General features: G+C 42.3%; 2 protein-coding genes and 1 long non-coding RNA gene across 3 annotated transcripts in view; 1 reads left to right on the top strand and 2 right to left on the bottom strand.

Moving 5' to 3' along the window:
- Positions 1-2,001, top strand: part of LOC138958656 (calcyphosin-like protein) — a 20,690-nt gene extending 18,689 nt beyond the window's left edge. The window contains exon 2 of the mRNA XM_070329880.1: positions 1,733-2,001. Within this exon, the coding sequence (XP_070185981.1) occupies positions 1,733-1,959 (227 nt within the window). The 3' untranslated portion in view covers positions 1,960-2,001. The remainder of the gene's footprint in view (positions 1-1,732) is intronic.
- A 3,616-nt stretch (positions 2,002-5,617) lies between these two features.
- On the bottom strand, positions 5,618-8,403 carry LOC138958655 (uncharacterized). The gene is made up of 2 exons (XR_011453464.1): positions 8,004-8,403; positions 5,618-7,723 (listed from the first exon to the last, which is right to left on the bottom strand). It is a non-coding gene; the product is annotated as an uncharacterized lncRNA (long non-coding RNA).
- Positions 8,404-15,397: 6,994 nt separating this feature from the next.
- The window catches only part of LOC138958658 (cerebellar degeneration-related protein 2-like), a 19,020-nt gene continuing 12,716 nt past the window's right edge, over positions 15,398-21,701 (bottom strand). The window contains exon 7 of the mRNA XM_070329885.1: positions 15,398-20,763. Within this exon, the coding sequence (XP_070185986.1) occupies positions 20,005-20,763 (759 nt within the window). The 3' untranslated portion in view covers positions 15,398-20,004. The remainder of the gene's footprint in view (positions 20,764-21,701) is intronic.

The raw sequence follows: 21,701 nt of genomic DNA, 5'->3' as shown, positions 1-21,701 counted from the left end.
AGAGAGAGAGAGAGAGAGAGAGAGAGAGAGAGAGAAACATTGAAACATTGAAACATTGAAACATTGAACTTTATTACAGGAAAGATAGCATTAGGTCCGTAGGACCTTTCTTACAGCTAGTCCTGATCTAAGCAAAATGGTTATAATCGAAATGGGAATACATAGGAACAAACTTTTTATGATGAAACGCAGACACACGCAATAATAGTAATATAAGAATAAGATCATTTTTTATCGACATGTGATATACAGATATACAACCATACATTATCAGAACACACACACACACACATATATATACACGCACACGCACACGCACACACACACAGAAGATCAACTAACTTATAAGGCAAGCCAACATAACACGACACACTAACCAAATAAAGGATCAGGTAGCAAAGTTTAAAAAAAAAAAAAAAAATTAAAAAAAAAACGTTCATGACCTAATATATACCATCTTAGATTATGAAGGAATCACCATGCCAATATAAAATGCAGTAATACTATCTTAGATACTAGAAGGAGTAATACACGAGAATGTATTCTTATCACACCAAGTTGACGCAAGACACATACATGCACATTTTCAGAAGGATAAAAGGCACACATGAGAGAGAGAGAGAGAGAGAGAGAGAGAGGTTCGCAACGACCAAGTCTCAGAAGACAGTAACTGTTTTTAAACATTTGACAGAAGATTCGGAAGTAAAAATGTTTCCGGATTCATTGAGAGGTTTAAGAAAAATAAAGGAAAGTCTACTCATCTGCTACGTCCATGGCAGCAACTTGACGAGAGCTGTGTTGAATAAATCATTCCTGGTTGGCATTTTCATTCTTGTTCTTGTGCAATAATTTAAGAGCACATTCACACAGTGTATTCAACGATCGAATAGCATTTCGTTCTTCTTTCTGTTTTTCACGGTTCAGAGTTTGTAAGCTTTGCTTCCACGGGGGAATTCTTGCAGTGACATAAGTAAACAAACTGGGGCAAGGGAAAGCGGGAAAACCTTTTATTCTTGGCTCCACGCAGCTTTTTCGCACAATGTACTGAAAGTCTGCGGCATCTGGGAGAAACCGCCTGTGTCTCCTAACCCAGTTCCATCCAAACTTTATTTGCAGACGAAGAGTAAACCTGTAAATCAAGATTTTTTTTAAACATTTATTATACATGATGGTGCAATGTCTGGAAAAGAATTTGAAAGTAGGGTGTAAATGTCACGCACACGTGGCGAGAGGGTGTGAGTCAGACAGACAGATATATATACATAGAATGGGAGGGTTGGGAGAGAGTAGAGAAAACGAGAGACAGAGGAGGAGTGAGGAGAGAGAGAGAGAGAAGTGTGTGTGTGTGTGTGTGTGTGTGTGTGTGTGTGTGTGTGTGTGTGTGTGTGTGTGTGTGTGTGTGTGTGTATGTGTGTGTGTGTGTGTGTCAGTGTGTGGGTGAGAGAGAGAGAGAGAGGGGGAGAGAGAGAGAGAGAGAGAGAGAGAGAGAGAGAGAGGGGCATACAGTCAAACAGACAGACAGAGAGAAACAGTGAGAGACAGAGAGAAAGATTGAGAGACAGATAGCGATTTTGTGTGCGCTGTCTGTCTCTCCGTCAATCTCTGCCTTCCTGTCTCTCTCTATGTGTGTCTCCGACTTTACCTACCTTACCTGTCAGTACGTCTGTCCCTTTGTCCATGTCTGTCCGAACTCACCCACATTCCTCACACTCTTTTCCCCCCTCTGTTGCAGTGGTGTACAAGAAGAACGCGCACAACCACCCCATGTACCAGTCCGGCAAGTGGACAGAGGAGCAGACGTTACGCTACTTCCTGGACTCGCTGGACACTCCGGGCACTCCGGACGGGATGGTCACTCGCGAAGAGTTCCAGAACTACTACGCCGGCGTCTCCGCTACCGTGGACGACGACTGCTACTTCGACCTCATGATGCGTTCCTGTTACGGACTGTACAAGTAGTTAGAATGTACGGTAGCAGGCTAATTGCCCCCCGGACAATTGCCCCCCCCCCCCCCCCCCCCGGACAATTGCCTACCGAGGACAACTGCCCCCCACCGAGAATGTACACCCCTCCGGCGAGGGCAGTTGGTAATTAGTTGTAGTTGCTTTGGCAATGTTTAACCCTAACTGTCGACGGAATTTGTTAGTTGAATTTAATACAGTGGTACCTGTGATGATCGAACGGGCACCCTTGGGACCAGCCAATCATTTTGCAGGGGGCCTGTTATGTTATTTTGGTCAAGATATCATACAAAGGGACAACATTATGGAGGGGGGCCTGGCATCACAGGTACCACTGTATACCTTATACTGAGCACATTAAGTTTAAACTTGACCCAGGAAGATAGTTGCACAAGTGGGTTGAGTCAACCACCTCTAAGATGGTTAACTGTGTGTAAACGAACTCATTGTTTGTTGTATCTTCCTGACCGCACGTGTGGTACGGCGAGACTACGGTATGGTCTGTTTAGACGATAGACTTCGGTTGTTGGTGTGTGGTTGATTTTAGGGGTAGGGGGATGCTGTTTTGCGTCAGTTGTTCGTGGATTTCTTGCCTTGGTACATACCCCCCGCGGGTTAGGGGGAAGAATTTACCCGATGCTCCCCAGCATGATGTAAGAGGCGACTGACGGATTCTGTTTCTCCGTTTACCCTTGTTAAGTGTTTCTTGCATAGAATATAGTCAATTTTTGTAAAGATTTTAGTCAAGCAGTATGTGTCCTTTGTACTGGAAACTTGCATTCTCCCAGTAAGGTAATATATTGTACTACGTTGCAAGCCCTTGGAGCAAATTTTTGATTAGTGCTTTTGTGAACAAGAAACAATTGACAAGTGGCTCTATCCCATCTTCCCCCTTTCCCCGTCGCGATATAACCTTCGTGGTTGAAAACGACGGTAAACACCAAATAAAGAAAGAAAAAGAAACGAAAGCCTTGGTACCTGTATCAAAACTAGGTTGTATTTTCCTCGTTCTGTGGTCTGTAAAAACTACTGTATGCGCGGTATGTAAAGACTATTGAGACTCCTGTTTGGACCTCAGTATTTGGCCAAGCTGTCGAGCCTCATTTTTCCGTGTGGTCCTTGAGACGATGATATTTCCTTTCTTCGAAGAGGGGTACCGGTAGAGGTAGATTTTAGCTGATCGTTCTTCAGTGAATGCCCTACCTTGGAAGACTTTGCATAATAGACAATCTGAGTTAAATAACAACTATGGTTGTGAAGGCTCCTTTTTAGCTGGCCGTTCCTTAGTATTTTTCCTAGCGATCAAGCCTCTTTTGTTGTTATTTTTGAGATTATGGTCCATGCAAAAGTTGTTGCGAGGGTGGTATAGATTTGAGCTGATAGTTGCTCAGTGTATGGCCTGGGGAAGAGGACGCGTGGCAAAGCAGAAATAATTTGTTCGCTGAAGAAGGAGGAGGGCCTACATTTCCAGTTTAAAATCAAATCAATTCCAAGCACACCGAGTGAGTTTGAGTCAATTTATTGTACACTTATGATGTACAGTGACTGTTTTAAATCAATTCCAAGCACACCGAGTGAGTTTGAGTCAATTTATTGTACACTTATGATGTACAGTGACTGTTTTAACCCAAAACGATACCTTCACATTCATGAATTATGCTCCATCCAACACTTATAGATATTGCTGTCTTAAACTAGGGTTGCCTGTTTCCAAGCACAAGTTGAAAATACACAGTGAGTAAAGCATTTGTGACTTTTAAGAACCAAACACACAACACCTCCTTGTCAGTAAATTATCATAATAGCCCAGACAGAACTCTAAAGATTATTATTGTTCTCCCCGATTTCTTTCTCAGTGAAGTTATGGCCAAGTCTAAAACCGTTCTCTAGAGTTTTCATTTTAGACAACTTTCGTTTTTGCACCTAAAGAAGTCATAAAAAATGACGAAAAGTATTTGTTTGACCGTTAAACAGTAGTTTGCGAACAAGTATAATCTAAATCATGTTTTGAGGGTCATGAAACACTGGCCTGTAGGTGCTGTTTTTAATACTGCATTTTTAATTTTTTCGTTTAGAAAACCTTGTACCCCTTTTAAACCAAATGCAGAAACATAAAAACGATTTCGGAGACAAGTTGTACTTTTCACTTTACCACATGTTTAAACTCCGACATCTTCAATGTTTGTTTCTGTGTTTTGAGCTTTCTAAGGGCGTACTGTTAAAACCGTCCGGGAACTCTTTCATAGCCGCTGCCCATGCAACTAATCATGACCCACTCACCAGTCCTGTAATACCCCGGTCACACAGAGACGCCGCTTCTACTCCGTTGTAAAATTGTCGGAGAGCGTGGCCAATCGTGGGCCAAACGCCCAGACCCGGCTACGCTTATTTTGTGCAGCTCAAAATAAGCGTAGGGAGAGCGTGCAGCTTCGCGACCTAGCAGATCCCACCCCGACCAAACCACGCTCACGGAGATCCTGCCACGTTTGGCACACGATTGGCCACGCTCTCAGACACTTTTCCGTCGTAGCAGAAGCGGCGTCTATATTATGTAACTAGGGTATTAGTGCCATGTGCTGGATTTTGAAGGTGATATGCCTCGATATTATAACTTTTTCATATCGGCGTGATCGGCATGGTCGTGGTAAGGACGCAGCGCTGTGTGACCGGGCCCTAAGCAGAATTACTGATGTTGTTTTGAACATTTGTGACCCTCCACCACGAAATGAGTCGCATGTCATGTCGGTTCTGCGCTAGGCTTAATATAAGTCCGGGGAGTGTCTGGTAACAGTGTGAGGGTCACCTTAGTCACAGGCTTATAACTCAAACAGTTTTCTCTCTTTTATAAAACGGTTTTCACCACTGGATAGAACATAAAACACTCTTTAGAAAAATGTAAAAATATGAAAATCATGCAAAGGTGGCATGCGACTCATTCCGTTGTGGAGGGTCACATTTGTCTACCATGCAAAACATGCATAACATGAGTGTGTAGGGCCTACAGTAATTCTAGACATTTGTAAACCGTGAGGGCTTGTACAATATGAGTGCGTAATGTCTCTGATCATTTGTCATGAGAAGTTGTATACTGTGCTTGTGTGATGTAGAACTAAGCATGTGTCAACCGTAAGAAGCGATTGTATTGTGTACGCAATGTAGTTCTTAGCATTTGCCAACCACGAGAAAATGTATCATTTCCTTGCGTAATGTTGTTCTAAAGATTTGTCAACCATAACAAGCGTGTGTTGTGCGTGCGTAATGTAGTTCTTAGCATTTGCCAACCACGAGAAAATGTATCATTTCCTTGCGTAATGTTGTTCTAAAGATTTGTCAACCATGAGAAGCGTGTGTATTGCGTGCGTAATGTAGTTCTTAGCATTTGCCAACCACAAAAAATCGAATAATAGTAGTAGTAGTAGTGGTTAACTTAAGGAAAATCTATGTATCATTACGCATGTTATGGAGTAGTATAGCCCTTATTGCGCCAGATGTTATGGTCCTTTATTGGCCGGTTTCTAGACAATCATAAATGCCTCTACACCACTCTATAAATTTAGTATTTGTTTACAGGCTTGAATGTAATCTGAATAGTTGTCCGCTACAGTAGCTTACAAGGCACAAGCGCACACGCACTCACACACGCAAAAACCTGGTGTTAAATGGATCTTGACACTGCCAAGACTAATTATTATTAGTTTACAAAGCTTTTTACATCACAAAATCATTTCCGGGCTTCGACCAGTACTCTAGGCCGACAACACCGCAAGAAACTCTACAGTCCAAGACGCAGACACCTTTTGGCTCAAACAAAGCAGCTTAACAGGTAAGACGAATAGGTATTCTACTGTACGTTACCCTACTGCCATCTTTCGGCTTTCAAGATGTTGGTATGGCTGTAAGTCCTTCAGACGACTGACAAGGGTGCACCAGTCCTCACGACACCGCAACCATTGCTTGACGTAGTCCTTGATCCTTCCAGTTCGTCTCGGCGGCTAACTGTAGAACCCTGCCAGCTCTCCATGCCATGGTCATGTCCACAAGCCGCAGTTGACTGGTTCAGTTCAGCCTCCGGCGATGAAAACCCTCCAGTTGGAACACTGTAAAGTTTATAGTCCATAAATCAACTTGTCTTTAGTTTCTTTCACTCGCACAATAAAAATACTCACTCGTCCAACATATTAAGCTGCATGAGCCAATATAATTATTTACACGTTAATTCCTGTTTTCTAAAGCCAAGAAAACGTTACGTAAAACCCTCACATGTTTAAGCAGTGTAGCACAATAGCTTAGGCCTACACAATAACGTTAAACACAGAACCAGTCACTCTTCTCACATACGACAACATGACATGAAAATATAACCGGTTTCAAACATACCTCAAAAGAGTGTAAAGCCAACATTTAGTACAGTCGCCGGCCTGGCATGAATATGAAAATGGAAGATATCACGTAGACTGATAGGGAAAGTTCGTCAGTCTTCATCCTTCTTCAGTCAGATACCTAAAACAGGAGCCCGTCTGCTAACGTGTTACGAAAAACATGAGTCGAGCTTGGCTCCTTGACGGCGACTGATTTTACAAAGTCGTTTTTGCTATGACATTGCCAGTGAGCTGTCGCCTGCATTACTTGCACGTGAAAAACCTTGTCAGTTACACAAGGTTCAACTGCGGTCAACGCGACGGTATGCAGCCTATAGCCCTTTCCAATGTCTGACCATCGCTATAGTCTATTCTATTTACAACAATACACATTACCACAGATACGAGTAAACCGCTTCGTAACATCACCCCCTTTCCTCAAAAGAAAATGAATTGTTGAAAAAACGATGAAATTTTCTGAATCTCGATCAGAGATTATCCAAAAAGTCAAAAGAATTATATACAGGTCATGTTCAGAAGCTGTTTAAAAAAATATAACATGAACGAAACTCGAGTAAGACCTTGGCCTTACAAGAATATGCCAGTCAACACATCAAATCAAAAATCAAATCAAATCTGAAAATGTTACTGGATAAACAGGACAAACAAAACAATCATTCACACCCGTGTAAGCGCACGTGCCTTGAGATAGAAACAATACTGCTAAAGGGTCAAACAAACAAACACTATTGGGCGCCATTTGTTATGGAGTGGTATAGCCCTTATTGCGCCAGATGTTATGGTCCTTTATTGGCCGGTTTCTAGACAATCATAAATGCCTCTACACCACTCTATAAATTTAGTATTTGTTTACAGGCTTGAATGTAATCTGAATAGTTGTCCGCTACAGTAGCTTACAAGGCACAAGCGCACACGCACTCACACACGCAAAAACCTGGTGTTAAATGGATCTTGACACTGCCAAGACTAATTATTATTAGTTTACAAAGCTTTTTACATCACAAAATCATTTCCGGGCTTCGACCAGTACTCTAGGCCGACAACACCGCAAGAAACTCTACAGTCCAAGACGCAGACACCTTTTGGCTCAAACAAAGCAGCTTAACAGGTAAGACGAATAGGTATTCTACTGTACGTTACCCTACTGCCATCTTTCGGCTTTCAAGATGTTGGTATGGCTGTAAGTCCTTCAGACGACTGACAAGGGTGCACCAGTCCTCACGACACCGCAACCATTGCTTGACGTAGTCCTTGATCCTTCCAGTTCGTCTCGGCGGCTAACTGTAGAACCCTGCCAGCTCTCCATGCCATGGTCATGTCCACAAGCCGCAGTTGACTGGTTCAGTTCAGCCTCCGGCGATGAAAACCCTCCAGTTGGAACACTGTAAAGTTTATAGTCCATAAATCAACTTGTCTTTAGTTTCTTTCACTCGCACAATAAAAATACTCACTCGTCCAACATATTAAGCTGCATGAGCCAATATAATTATTTACACGTTAATTCCTGTTTTCTAAAGCCAAGAAAACGTTACGTAAAACCCTCACATGTTTAAGCAGTGTAGCACAATAGCTTAGGCCTACACAATAACGTTAAACACAGAACCAGTCACTCTTCTCACATACGACAACATGACATGAAAATATAACCGGTTTCAAACATACCTCAAAAGAGTGTAAAGCCAACATTTAGTACAGTCGCCGGCCTGGCATGAATATGAAAATGGAAGATATCACGTAGACTGATAGGGAAAGTTCGTCAGTCTTCATCCTTCTTCAGTCAGATACCTAAAACAGGAGCCCGTCTGCTAACGTGTTACGAAAAACATGAGTCGAGCTTGGCTCCTTGACGGCGACTGATTTTACAAAGTCGTTTTTGCTATGACATTGCCAGTGAGCTGTCGTCTGCATTACTTGCACGTGAGAAACCTTGTCAGTTACACAAGGTTCAACTGCGGTCAACGCGACGGTATGCAGCCTATAGCCCTTTCCAATGTCTGACCATCGCTATAGTCTATTCTATTTACAACAATACACATTACCACAGATACGAGTAAACCGCTTCGTAACAACGCATTCCGCTTACCATAACGAAACCGACAACGGCGTCTTGGCCCGTGCGTTTAGTTTCACTTTCGTTAACGTGTGAGGGAAGACAACTGTTGCAATAATTCGAAAGAGTAGCGTCCCATGTCTGGACTCTTCAGTTGGAAAAAGAAGAAAAGTTTGTCAACTATGAGAATGAGAAGTTGTGTAAAATGCGTGCGCAATGTAGTTTTAAATATATATATATCAATGGGAAGAAATGATTGCGTCTATTGTGGGCACTGTGATGACCGACCAGCGTTGTGAGAACACAGATCACCTGACCGCTATGATATGGTCAAAGGTACATTCCTTCACGTGTAAGCGATTATCTCAATCGCCGCAGACTTTTTACACTGGATAAAAGCATCCTTTAACCTTAACATATGCCAGAAATCAAGTGCCTCGCTGCTTCCTGTGCAGAGTTGCAATTTCAGATTTTGTAGAACCAATTGCGTATATATAATCATTACACCCACGTCAATGTACTAAATTAATTCAGTACTAAAAATTATACTCTGCACAGAATGCAGCCACGCTATTTGTGACCCTCCACCACGGAATGAGTCGCATGTCACCTGAGCATGACTTTCATATTTTTACATTTTCTTTAAGCGTTTTTTATGCTCTATCCAGTGGTGAAACCCGTTTTAGAAAAGAGCGAAAACTGTTTGAGTTATAAGCCTGTGACTAAGGTGACCCTCACACTGTTACCAGACACCCCCCGGACTTATATTAAGCCTAGCGCACAACCGCGCGAGGTGACATGCGACTCATTCCGTGGTGGAGGATCACAATTTATGTGAATCCAAGCGAACAGATGCTCTTATTCCATGTAAAAGCCTGGCCACAGCTGTGGCGGTCAACTTGATCGTTTACACGGAAAGGACGGTACATGTGTCTTTGGATGTTTTTACTTCGTATGTATTTTTTGTGTTATATGTTTGGTTGTTGCAGACGAACCACACTTTTCCATCCATTGTTTAATTGCATGGACAATTCATTATCTAATGTCTTATGCCTTATGGCTTATGACTCCACCAGCCGTTCTTGGGGAAGCAAACCGTGCACTGAACACAAAGCCAAACGATTTACTGGTGAACAAGATGTTGCAAGCCTTTTTATTGGCTAGTTTATTATGTAGTGCTTCTTGAAAACGGTACCTATCAGTTGCACGAAGTCAGACGATGATTGGGTGGTGAAGATGTTGGCTGCTAAACGTCTTTTCATTGGCTTTTTTTTTATTGTTATGTACTATAATAATAATAATAATAAAAATGGACATGTATATAGCGCTTCTTCACAGCTCGAAGAGCTCCTTGAGAACGTAACCCATTAGTTGCACAAAGCCAGACGATTGGCTAGCGTACAAGATGTTGGAAGCTAAACGCCTTTTTTTTGCGTTATTTTCTTTTGTAGCACAGCGTTCATTGAGAACGTAAATATTAGCTGCACCGTAATAACCATGCAATGAATGTGTGTACTGGTTGCACAAAGCTAAACGATTGGCTAGCGAACAAGGTGTTGGAAGCTAAACGCCTTTTCGTTGGCTATTTTCTTTTGTTGTACAGTGTTCATTGAGAACATGAAATATTAGCTGCACCGTAATGTCCATGAATGTTCGCACTGGGTTTTTTTTACCTGTCGTTGTGACGACACAGTCTTTGCCAGGTTGCCCACAAGGAAATCAGCTGTTTTCTTTGTGGAGCAGGCATGGGAACAAAACCCCAAGACCGACAAGTCAATCATGCACTCACACTATGTACAGTGGGTTTAATGTGTCTCTTCTCTTTTTTTTATGTGACATCAGGGGTGTTTCTAGAATTTAATTCCTTCAGCAACTTTGCGGAAATGGATAAGAAGATTGCGGCAAATGTCCAACGTTTAAGGCACTTCTTGGCGTCACCTTACCCCTACCTTCACAAAACAAATCCGGCAGATGTGCCGAAATGACGGCAAAGTTTTGCAGCAATTTGAAAGATGTTTCGGCGTTTTGATCACTGCCGACGGCAAACGACCTTCCCGCAATGTGTACTCATGAGTAAAATTCATGTAAAGGTCGTTTGAGATTTTAAGAAAAAAATCAAGAGTTATTCAACCGTCGCGTAATTATGCCAAAAGAAAACAATACCTTAATTAATTACGGTCACATGCAACAAAAACGAATTTGGAGAGAATAAGAAGATAACGTTTTCAAACACATCATAGCCTTGCAATCTAATAAATATGAATTATCAGTAAATCATGTCCCACAAACACAAAGCTTAAACTCTTCTTTTTCTTTTCTTTTTTTACCAAAACGAGTGTTAAGATTGTTATTTGGTAGATATTTCTACTGAAAAAAAAGTGTATGTTTAACATGCGAACTATTATCTTGCACAAGAAACGCCGTACCGTTTAACACTTCTGGGATTTTTCGGATAAAAGAATCTTATTCTGTACTAAAACAAATGCCGAACTGTTTTCAAGGCAAGGGAATGGTGACGCCAAAAGCTTCCTTAAATTTGTGAAAATGGCCGAAATGTTCATAGACATTTTGGCGCATTTGCCGAAGAAAGTGAATCTTGGCAACATCTTTACAAATAAAGCAAAGCAACGAGTAACAACTTCCGTACCTTACATTGGAATCACAAAGCTGATCACATCCGTACACACAGGCGAAACATGTGCAAAACATTCTATGCATGATTGGCTAGCCCTACAAACCTTTGAAGCTACCAAAGCTTGTTTGCGTAATCTCTGATGCTAACTCAAAATTGACGGTGGATTTTTCACATCCTAGAAAGTTCGGCCTGCACTGCCAAATGATTGTATTGATGTGACTTTATAATGATTGTTTAGCATGTTTTGTTATTGTTTTGAATATCAGAAAGAAATACGTGTTGCGAGTAATCTGTAGTTGTGCTTTGTTCATCAAGTAACCAACTCTTTTCAGAATACATGAAGAAACAACTTTTTTTGCAGCGTATACAATCATTAGCAGACTGTGCACTATTCAAACTGTTATTATGCCTTATCTGTGCTCATTTCAGGATGACCGCTAGAGAGTACAAGATATCCAAAACACATGGGCGGATGGCGTTGGTACTTATCAAGAAGTAAACACTTCTAAACGACAACAACAGCCGTAACCTAATCCTCTCTGAAAAGAACCTGTAGTTGTAACATCAGTTACGCATGTTTATGTAAACACGCCTTCATTTGACTTTTATATTATTCATATATATTATTTTATAAGGGGAAAAACGAAACAGATAAACTAATAGTGTTCAAAAAGGAAGAATCATTGAACAAGAGGGATGAATGTATGGAAGGTTTCATGAACGACAATACTGAGCATTCACGATACTTCGACGGCAAGCAAACAGACACATAATGATGATAATGGGATAACGGAGGTTTAGCTAAGGCGTTGCTTGTTCATTCTCAAAGGATGACGAGAGCAGGGTGATGTTTTGCATTGTCATACGTTACCAGGTCCATAAACTATTCCTTCTTGTATTTTAACGTGTGAAACTTGGCCTAACTTACTTACTTACTTAGGCCATTATGAACCCCCGGGGGAGCATAGGCCATCGACGACAATTCTCCATCCGACACGGTCCTGGGCTGCCCTTTCGATCTGGCTCCAGGAAACTTGGCCTAAGCCGGACTTTTTTTCTTCTAATTCAGATGTTGATTTCGAGTACATAACAGGTCTGTGAAGAAGCGTAGTGAAGATCACGTTGGGATAGCAACTGTCGTTGTCAGCTAGCTATATACCTCTGTATGATCTTACCTCACCCCTTGTACAGTCATGAGGAATTAGTGGGCATGAGTCCATCGATAATGAGGGCTACTCTTGTTCTGATCAAACGATCATGTTCCCGAGACTCTTTTTACTTCTATCTGAGTAGCGCCGCCTTTTCTACACTATGGTCTTGTTTATCGTTTTTGCTCCAAATGAAGGCAGTCTGGACTCGAGCGTCTACTACATAACTGCATTTGTCTGGTCTTTGACCAGTGGACCTGAGGTAATTGGAAGCATTTACTGATACCAGGCAAGGCGGTCAAGAGTTCTCAAGTGTTGTGTTTTTCTGCTTAGCTGGCAGAATGGTGTGCCGTGTGTGTGGGGGGAGGGGGGCTGCATCAGTGTGTGTGTGTGTGTGTGTGGTGTGTGTGTGTGTGTGTGTGTGTGTGTTTGCGGGTATATGTGTATGTGCGTCCGTGTCGTTGCCCCGGTGTCTGTGTGTCTGTGTCTGTATCTCTCTGTCGGCTTGTTTCTGTATCTATCTCTTTATCTGTCTATGTTACTATGCATGTTGGTGCAAGAGAATGACCGGGTTCTGGGAGAACCAGGATCCATACTTGGGGCTTGGTATCTCAGAAGAGCACAGCACTTTTGATCCTCAGGTCACGGGTTCGAATCTGGACCGAGGCGGACTCATGTCAACTTAAAGCGCGGATTCAGACATGGTATCCATGTTCCACTCGTGTCAACGCTGTGACACGTGAAAGACCTCGATCATTCTGCCGTATGTGCCAGGGACTGATAACTCCTAAACATGCACACGCCTGGGTAGTGCGACTCGTCAAGTGTTGCTGCTACCTTTACACAAAGAGGCCGGGACCGAATTTCTCATCAATGGAGCAATTAAATAATGAAAATGAAAACAACATTTTGAATCAAAAGACTTGAAATACCGGCCAGAAACAGACCCAACGCGAATGCTACTTATTCTTCCCTAACTTCAGTCACTGTGCAGTGTTTTGTCAATATCGATGTATTTCCTTCACACTGCAAGAAAGACCTTGAATAACTGGTATGGCACGTTCAGTCATGTCCTGTTGTGAATAATGTCATATGAAACGGACCGTCGTTCACGTTTTTATTTAGCGCTGAGTAAGGTGAATTTGTATTGTATGATTGCGAAAATGTCCAGTAGTTATTAATCGTTGAATGTATTCATAAGTATACTAATGTTGTGCGCGTAGGTGAGATTTCGTAATAAAATGTGATGTCAGATTATGAAACAACACTGCTGTGTGTGTGTGTGTGTGTGTGTGTGTGTGTGTGTGTGTGTGTGTGTGTGTGTGTGTGTGTGCGCGCGTAGGAGCGTGCTTGCGTGCGTGATGTGTGCATGCGTTTGTCTGTCTGTCTGTCTGTCTGTCTGTCTCTCTCTCTCTGTCTCTCTCTCTCTCTCTCTCTCTCTCTCTAAAGAATCACAATGCATCTTAAAATGTCTTATTGGTTGCTTGACATGTTAATTATGGTAAATATGTCATTTGTACTATAGTTAAACTTATCTTCTATTTCTTCTTGTTTGTTACCCCTCAATGGGCGAGGGCCGGATGAAAAAAAGCATGTATATATTGCTTATTCTGTTACCCTCGTAAAATAAATTTCAATTCAATTCAATTCATTTCAATTCTCTCTCTCTCTCTCTCTCTCTCTCTCTCTCTCTCTCTCTCTCTCTCTCTCTCTCTCTCTCTCTCTCTCTCTCTCTCTCTCTCTCTCTCTCTCTCTCTCTCTCTCTCTCTCTCTCTCTGTATTTATGCGTCTGTGTATGTAAATATGTGTGTGCGTTCGTGAGCGCGTGTGTTTGTGTTTATGACTGTCTGTGGGTGTATGTGTATGTAAGGGGAGGGGGGGTAGTTTTACACCAGAGAAACGCTACACTCACACCACATATGTTTACAATCGCAACGTGATCAATACTAATTAATATGCAGATAAAAGCAAACACTGTTGAAAACCTGATCAATACAGACACTCAACGATGCTTGTATAGAAACGGAAATTGCACAGGAAAACCCTGTTGCTCGGTGAAAGTCGGTCTCTTCTTTGTGAATGTCTGCAACGGGCGTGCTTCGACCTGCACTCTGATCCCGTAACGTAAGCTTTCCCTCGTGGTCAAGAACAGTTAATGAAATGCATACGTTGGGTGATCAATTTTTATCGGCAAATTGGCCATCTTTTCTTATGTAGTCAGGTAAGAATGTCCAATCTCATTCCAAACTAAACGTCAGCTTGGCCTTCAGTGTTGCGTGTAGTTATAAAGCTGGAGATTCTGTCTGGTTTGTGCCCATTGAAAAACGAATGCAAACAATACCGCGCTTGTACAAAGAAAGCAGTTTCACTTGCTCAAAAAATAACAGAATTTAAATAGGAGCAACGTAGATTTAATTTTGTTTTAGAAAGGTACTGGGACTTTAAAACTTTAGTTATAAAAAAAAAGAATTATATGCAAATGTTTTGGATATTGACCGACGAGAATTTGAATGGAATATTCTGATAGTCATCATTTCAAAGTCAAAGTGACTGATCATTAACATACAGAATACCCATCGCAAGAGACAAGGCACTGACGAAAGAAAAAGAGAGAGAGAGAGAGAGAGAGAGAGAGAGAGAGAGAGAGAGAGAGAGAGAGAGAGAGAGAGAGAGACATCAGACATAAGGGAGACAATTACGCTACCCCCACTTGGGTTTCACGATATACACGGTAGTCCCCCTGTAATACAAGGCATAGGTAACAACTTGTACTTCGCCCTTTTTTTCTCTTTTTTTTCTGTACATCAATCAATAACTATGTTTTTGTTTTATAACCCCAAAATGGCTGATCGTCGAAGCTAAAAGATACAGCTCTGGGAACACACTCGCATGCAAAGAGAAACGTACAATCAAGTACGTACATCCCACACAAACACACACACGCTTGGGTCTATTGGTATTCCTAGATCTCGTTAACACAACAATGTCTATCATGTGAGTAGATCCGTTCGTCAGTGCGTGTGTGTGCGTACATGAATGTATGTGTTTGTGTATGTGTGTGTGTGTGTGTGTGTGTGCGTGCGTGCGTGTGTGTGTGTGTGTGTGTGTGTGTGTGTGTGTGTGTGTGCCGCGTGTGCCGCGTGCGTGCGTGCGTGCGTGCGTGTGTGTGCGTATACACACGTGCATCAAAACGGACTGACAAAACAACAAACTACATTCGGCATTTCGAGTAAAGTTTTGACCTTTATTGTGTGTAAATGCTCGTTCGGTATTCACCGAGACACGTTCTTCTTGCTTTATTTTCAACACAAACCATACAAACACTTTCGAGAAATAAAATGTAAAAAACAAAGTCATCAAGATTACCGGAGGGTGACAGGACAGCAGATACAATCGGGAAGAAAATACACTCGACACGAAACAAGTCAACTATGTGTCGAATTGTTCCTTCGACATTTAAATCATACTGGAAAGTAAATACTGATTCTAGATGCAAATGTTGATCTACACGCTTTCTTACAACTGATGATCCGAACTCAAACATTTGCAAAAGCTCGACTGCGAGTTTGGTCAGAGACCGCAGAGTACAGTCTCTGGTTGCGGGTTGAAGGAGTGTTTCACTACTTCTTAAATATTTCGTCTTGTGCGTGCGAGCTGCAAAGTTAACACACAGAATCAAGGCAGCCTAAAGTATGGATAACAAAAGATCGACAAGCTGAATTAAAACAAAGGTTTCTTTCCATGTTCTTTCAGAAAAAAAGCAACTCGACATTTATTTCCTAACCAGTTTTGGGAAAATGTTTAAAAAAGAGTATTTCACTCACATGCAGTATCAGGAGTTTGATTTGAAGATAAGAATGAGTTCAGATTTGTCTCAACTACTGAGATTCTTCATCGTTCCAAAAGGGAGATCGTAAACTTTCTCAAAACCAACTAATGGAGAGAAAAAACATTAATTAAACATCAAACCACACACACACACAAAACTGCACCTTATCACAAAAGATTTACTGAAAAAAACCTGTTGCCCCCTGTAAGATCTTGTCGTTATGACAGAAAAAACACACTTTATTTTGATCTTTGTGACATTTTTTAATAACAAATTCAGACCCTGCAGCCTGAGGATAATTTTTTTCTCTTTTTTCTCCAGAAATACGTCTTCACACACACACACACACACACACACACACACACACACACACACACACACACACACACACACACACACACACACACACACACACACACACACACACACACACACACAAACACACACACGTGTCACCAAGCGTACGGAATTAGAAGAGATGCACAAGTGGAGATAAGTCAACTTGTTCATCCCACTCTTCGCACACGATAAAAACTTACCACATACACCTCTATCAGTACCGGCCGCTTGTTCTTCTGGGTTCTTGCATTGAGATTGTCTGTGTACGCCAAGAGGGAGAACTTTCAGGATTTGTCAACCCCCTGTACTTGTAAATTCGTCACATTCATTGGCTAGAAAAACAGAGAACGAGACTCAAAATATGCACCAAGCGATAATTTCTGTTCAATTTACATAATTACGCGAATAAAGAATACATTTAATGTGAGAATATTGGAAAGTTTGATTAAACGTCCAACGATCGCTTATTCCATTTCGATTTACTCCAGCAAAATGAACCGAACATAAGAAACAGCAACAGAAAGGAAACGGGGTTATGGGTAGGGTGATCGTGGCATACATTATTATTAACTAGGTCGTGTTGCCTGTGCGTTATCACACGTACTTTATACTAATATCACAAAATGAACAACAAAATAATAACAACCAGGAATAACGTACAAGCTCAAAACTGACTACAAAGCAATGCCTGGTAAGTACAAACTGTTAACGTGGAAAATAAGTTACATAACGACATGCTTACATCATCACAGGAAAATATGATACAAAAACGCATAAATATATAAAAAGAAAAAGCTTTACTGCATCTGAAATCAAACAGGAATACATGCACAAGCAGAGTTTCAAATCAAAACACAGGACATCATATCAACATCTGACTTCATCAGAAAGTGAAGTGTCTAATGAGAATAATTATGTGAGGGAGGGACAAGGATACATTACTGGCCATTCTTGGTCGATCTTTTTTTTAAACCCCTATCTCCTCTTTTTGGGCGTCAACTTCCTTTTTCAAACTTTGATCGGGTGCAGATTTAATTATTGGCTTAATTATGACCGAAGGTGTTCTCTTTCCTTTACTTTGGGAACCTAAACTCTTTTTTAAACACTTGACCCAAACTTCAGCGAGAACAGCAAATGGTCACCTTGTCAATTGAAACACAACTAGAAGGCTTTCGGCAATTATCTTCCAGAGTTTGGTGTGCTCTAAGTTTTAGTATTAATTCTTCGGGACAGAGGAGACTACTACAGATTGTATACACAGAAGTTTGCGTATTTATTATACCTGGAGCCTAAAAGGATCTGCCAAAGATCGTCATTATCAAAAGGCTTCTGTTCAACTGTCTGGCCGTCTGTCTTTTGATCGCACATAGCTCCGGCGATAGTTTCAGACGCATTCGCCTGAAATGTGGTTTGACACTTGCTATGACTACGGCAATCTTCAAAACAAAACTGCGCTAACTGCTAAATAGAGCATTCAAATACCTCCGACATCTATCGAAATAATGAACATCGAAGTATAGTCTACGTCAACCACATTGAAGATGTACAATATGGAATGAGAAACAAACGTTGCACGGACGCGTGCGTTAATGCGGTCGCGCAGATAAGCATTAAAAGCAATTCAAAGTTATGGGCGGTTGCGTACTTTGACTTATCACTCTGTCCACATTGCTTTGAATTTGAAGGGAAAAGCCTCTGGGTGAAATATCGCTACAATGCATTATATATATACACCGCGAGCCGACAACAAAAAGAAAGCCCTGTCGTTCAACTTGGATTTGATTTTGAAGTAAACGCCGCGCCATTCATCCGCAAACACACATATCTGCGTGTAAACACACAGACACAAACTCACGCACGCAAGCACACGAACACACACACACGCACGCGCGCACGTACGCACGTACGCGGCACGCACGCACGCACACACGCACACACGCACACACACACCCACACACACACACACACACACACACACACACACATACACACACACCGAACACAAGAACAGTCACTCTCTCTTTCTAGCAGCTCGTCTTTGGCAGTATTTGTTCAGATTTACAGAGCTCTATGGAAAACGGTTTTGAATAACAAAACATCTTTCCCAAACAGTTCTAAACGAAAGTTCCGAAATCCAATCATACCATTTCATTGAGAGAAAAAAAACGTACAGAAAATAATCACCATTGCGACACACTGCGATACCAAAAAATAAACTACCGAGCCTGTCTTACCTATAACTAAATGAACGTGATAACGTAATGGCAATGCATTTGCTATTTTCCCACACAAAATCCACAGAGGGTAAACGTTGTACGTTAATTTTGATACTGATGAAGCATTATACCAAACAGTACGGAAGAAATGCTCAACCATGAAAGGAATGCAAGAGCAGAGAGGAGCAGAATAAAATTAAACTTTAAAATGGTACACAGGGAGAACCTGCAATCTGAGGTCCCTCCTTTGACAGGACACCTCATAACAAAGGTGTTCTATAAACTTAACCTAATTCCAAATGTCATGACAGGACATCTGCAATGTTGGTACACCTGTTACCGGTCCCAAGGTTTTACTCTCATCAGAGGTCTGAACCTATGTCGGAAGCGCAAAATACTTTGAATTATCGAAGGATCATGCACTCCGCGAGTTGTAAAACCCTGTTGCTTTTTTTATAAGCAAACACATAATCTAACCCTGCACACATGTCGGTTGTAAAACCCTGTTACTTTTATCAAAACAAACACATCATTTAATCCTGCACATAAGTCAGTTGTAAGCCCTATGCGGCTTTTATCAAAACAAACACATAATGTAACCCTGCACACAAGTCAGTTGTAAGCCCTGTGTTGCTTTTATCAAAACAAACACACAATGTAACCCTGCACACGAGTCAGTTGTAAGCCCTGTGCGGCTTTTATCAAATCAAACACCCAATTCAAACCCGCACACAAGTCAGCCGCTTTTAACGGCTACCATTACAGTTCCTAGCTCAAACGTATGTATACACATAGAGAAACGCACCATCACAGAGAGTAAGGCTTCAATTCAGATCATCTGGCCGCACAGTTACTGAACAACCCGTTTGTCTTTGTCCGACAATCCTGGCATTCAAACAACTGTGGGCACAATCCAAAAGAAGTTAAAGTGCAGTCGTCCACACAAGGATCCAGAAGATATATAGGTGTCATATTTTTTCTGGAATAAGAAAAAAAAGAGTTTTTCAATCCGTAACACACAGCGAAAACGTAACCATCCTTTTCACTGAGCTCATTACATTTCCTTGGCCAAGCTCGGCGACCTCGTATTTTTTTGTGTAACCAGCAAACGTAAGACCTTTAACTTAGCAAAAGGAAGGAATTCTCCACATGAGAGGAGTATCCTTTCCCTGAAAGCAGTCGCGGGCTTAGCAAAAGAGGAAGAAGAGGTTCTTTGCACAAGAGCACTGTATTCAGCTAGCTTTCGTTCACCTCTTTTTTCATCAACGTGTACACTTACACTCGACCCCAAGCTTCCCCCTAGCAAACAAAGAGAAATGTTTCTCTGCCAAGATCACTGTATTCAGCTTTCGTTCACCATGCGTTCCATCAACTTGAACACTTACACTCGACCCCCATCTCCCTCAGCGAACAGAGAGAGGAGGGTTTACCTGCCAAGAGCACAGTTCAGCTTTCGTACACCTCTTCCTTCATCATCTTAGACGCTGACCCGCGACCCCCGTCTCCCTGGGTTTCAGTGGAGTCCGGCTCTGTGGCCTTGCTGGCTTGTTTCACATTGTCCCTGGCGACCTTCTTCGCCTTCTTGTCTAAATTACTTTGTGCTTCCCCTTTGCCTGCACCAGCGAACCCCTTCGCCAGCGACTTGGAGGAAGGGTTGGCCACAGGCGACGTCAACCCTTTGCTCAGTTCGGACAACCCCTTCGACACCAGGGAAAACTCCGCGGAAGGGGAGAGGGGCAGTTTGGAGGACGTTGGAGAGAGAAGTCTGGATGCCGACGACGACAAGTCCGCCGCGGTGGAAGAAGGGGAGGTCACCTTAGAAAACTCCATGGAAGGGGAAGAAATCGGCGTGTCGCCAGGAGTTGTCGCCCCTCTGTCCTGCTCGGGGTTCTCGTCGATGCGGCTCTTGCGCAGCGTGGCGAAGAGGTCTTTGAAGAGCGCTTTGTACGGGGGTGGTTGGCAACTCTCCTGGAAGTAGTCCCTGTTGAGCGTCATGTGGAGGAGGGTCTGCACCTCTTTGTGGGCCAGGCGTCGCCGCATGGCGCGGTCCTCGGCGTTCTCGCCGTCGTCCGTCTGCATGGTCTGGCTCAGGCGCTTGTTCTTGTTCTGGATCAGGTCCTCGTACTTCTGGAACAGCGACTTGTACTGTGTCTCCAGCTCGTCCAGGATCGACCGACTCTCCTCGATCTCGCGGGCATCCTGCACCTGTGAGAGAAAAAACAGGAAAAAGGTCTTGTCATAAAGGGAGGACAAGTTTCCTTTCAGTCTTTGGAGCTATTTCGCAATTTCTGTTGCTGTTCAAAGGATGAGGAACAATGTTGGAAAAATTACTCAACATTAACTTCTACAGCTAAACGGATGACATCGTCAAAATAAAGTTTGGACAGTGGCATTATGTCAAGATTTCGATCTCCATCGCTTTAGTTCGTTTTAGGATTGTGCATACGACTCATGCAAGACGTAACCCGATCATTGATCATTTCCAAAATTCCATAAAACGAGGTTTTCCCCCAATACCATATGGGAGCGAATACACCAACAATCCATCAATGACGATAGTTATCGCGCGTTACACTCAGACCTTGCCACTCGGTGCACTGCTTCCGCGCTATCATCACTGTATTGTGTGTCTTCGCTGCGTCGCCTGTCGTCATCACAGGCACACATATATATATATATAACCACAGGAAAAAGACGGGATATCATGCCTGTCACAGTCACAGGCGCTTGAGTCAGTTAAAGTGTTGTTAATTATTCGCCCAAATAACTTTTTAGCTTTGTCGATTCCATGCATGAGATCATGAGGATGTGGAGAAAAAATCCTGAAGCATGTCCGCCCCTCCCCTTCCTCTCGCATTTTTTGGGGAAATATGATGTTTCCATGTATGAGATCATGAGAATGTGTGCGTGAATGGAATGGGGGGGGGGCTGAATGCATTACCCTCCCACCCTCGGTTTATCTCGGTAATTCTAATCTATATGCTAAGCTAGGCTTTCCTGCACAGCTCTCGGTAAATAATGATATATGCCTGCTGTGCCATACAACGGTAAACACAATAATTAACTGGCAACAACTGAGATTGTGGGAAGTCTTTTTCTACTACCAACTGACTGCAAAAATAGCAGAATGTTGGCTTAAACGG

The sequence above is a fragment of the Littorina saxatilis genome, linkage group LG2 (genome assembly GCF_037325665.1).
Source record: "Littorina saxatilis isolate snail1 linkage group LG2, US_GU_Lsax_2.0, whole genome shotgun sequence".
Classification (NCBI taxonomy): Eukaryota; Metazoa; Mollusca; class Gastropoda; order Littorinimorpha; family Littorinidae; genus Littorina; species Littorina saxatilis.
This window is presented reverse-complemented; position numbering and strand designations above follow the sequence as displayed.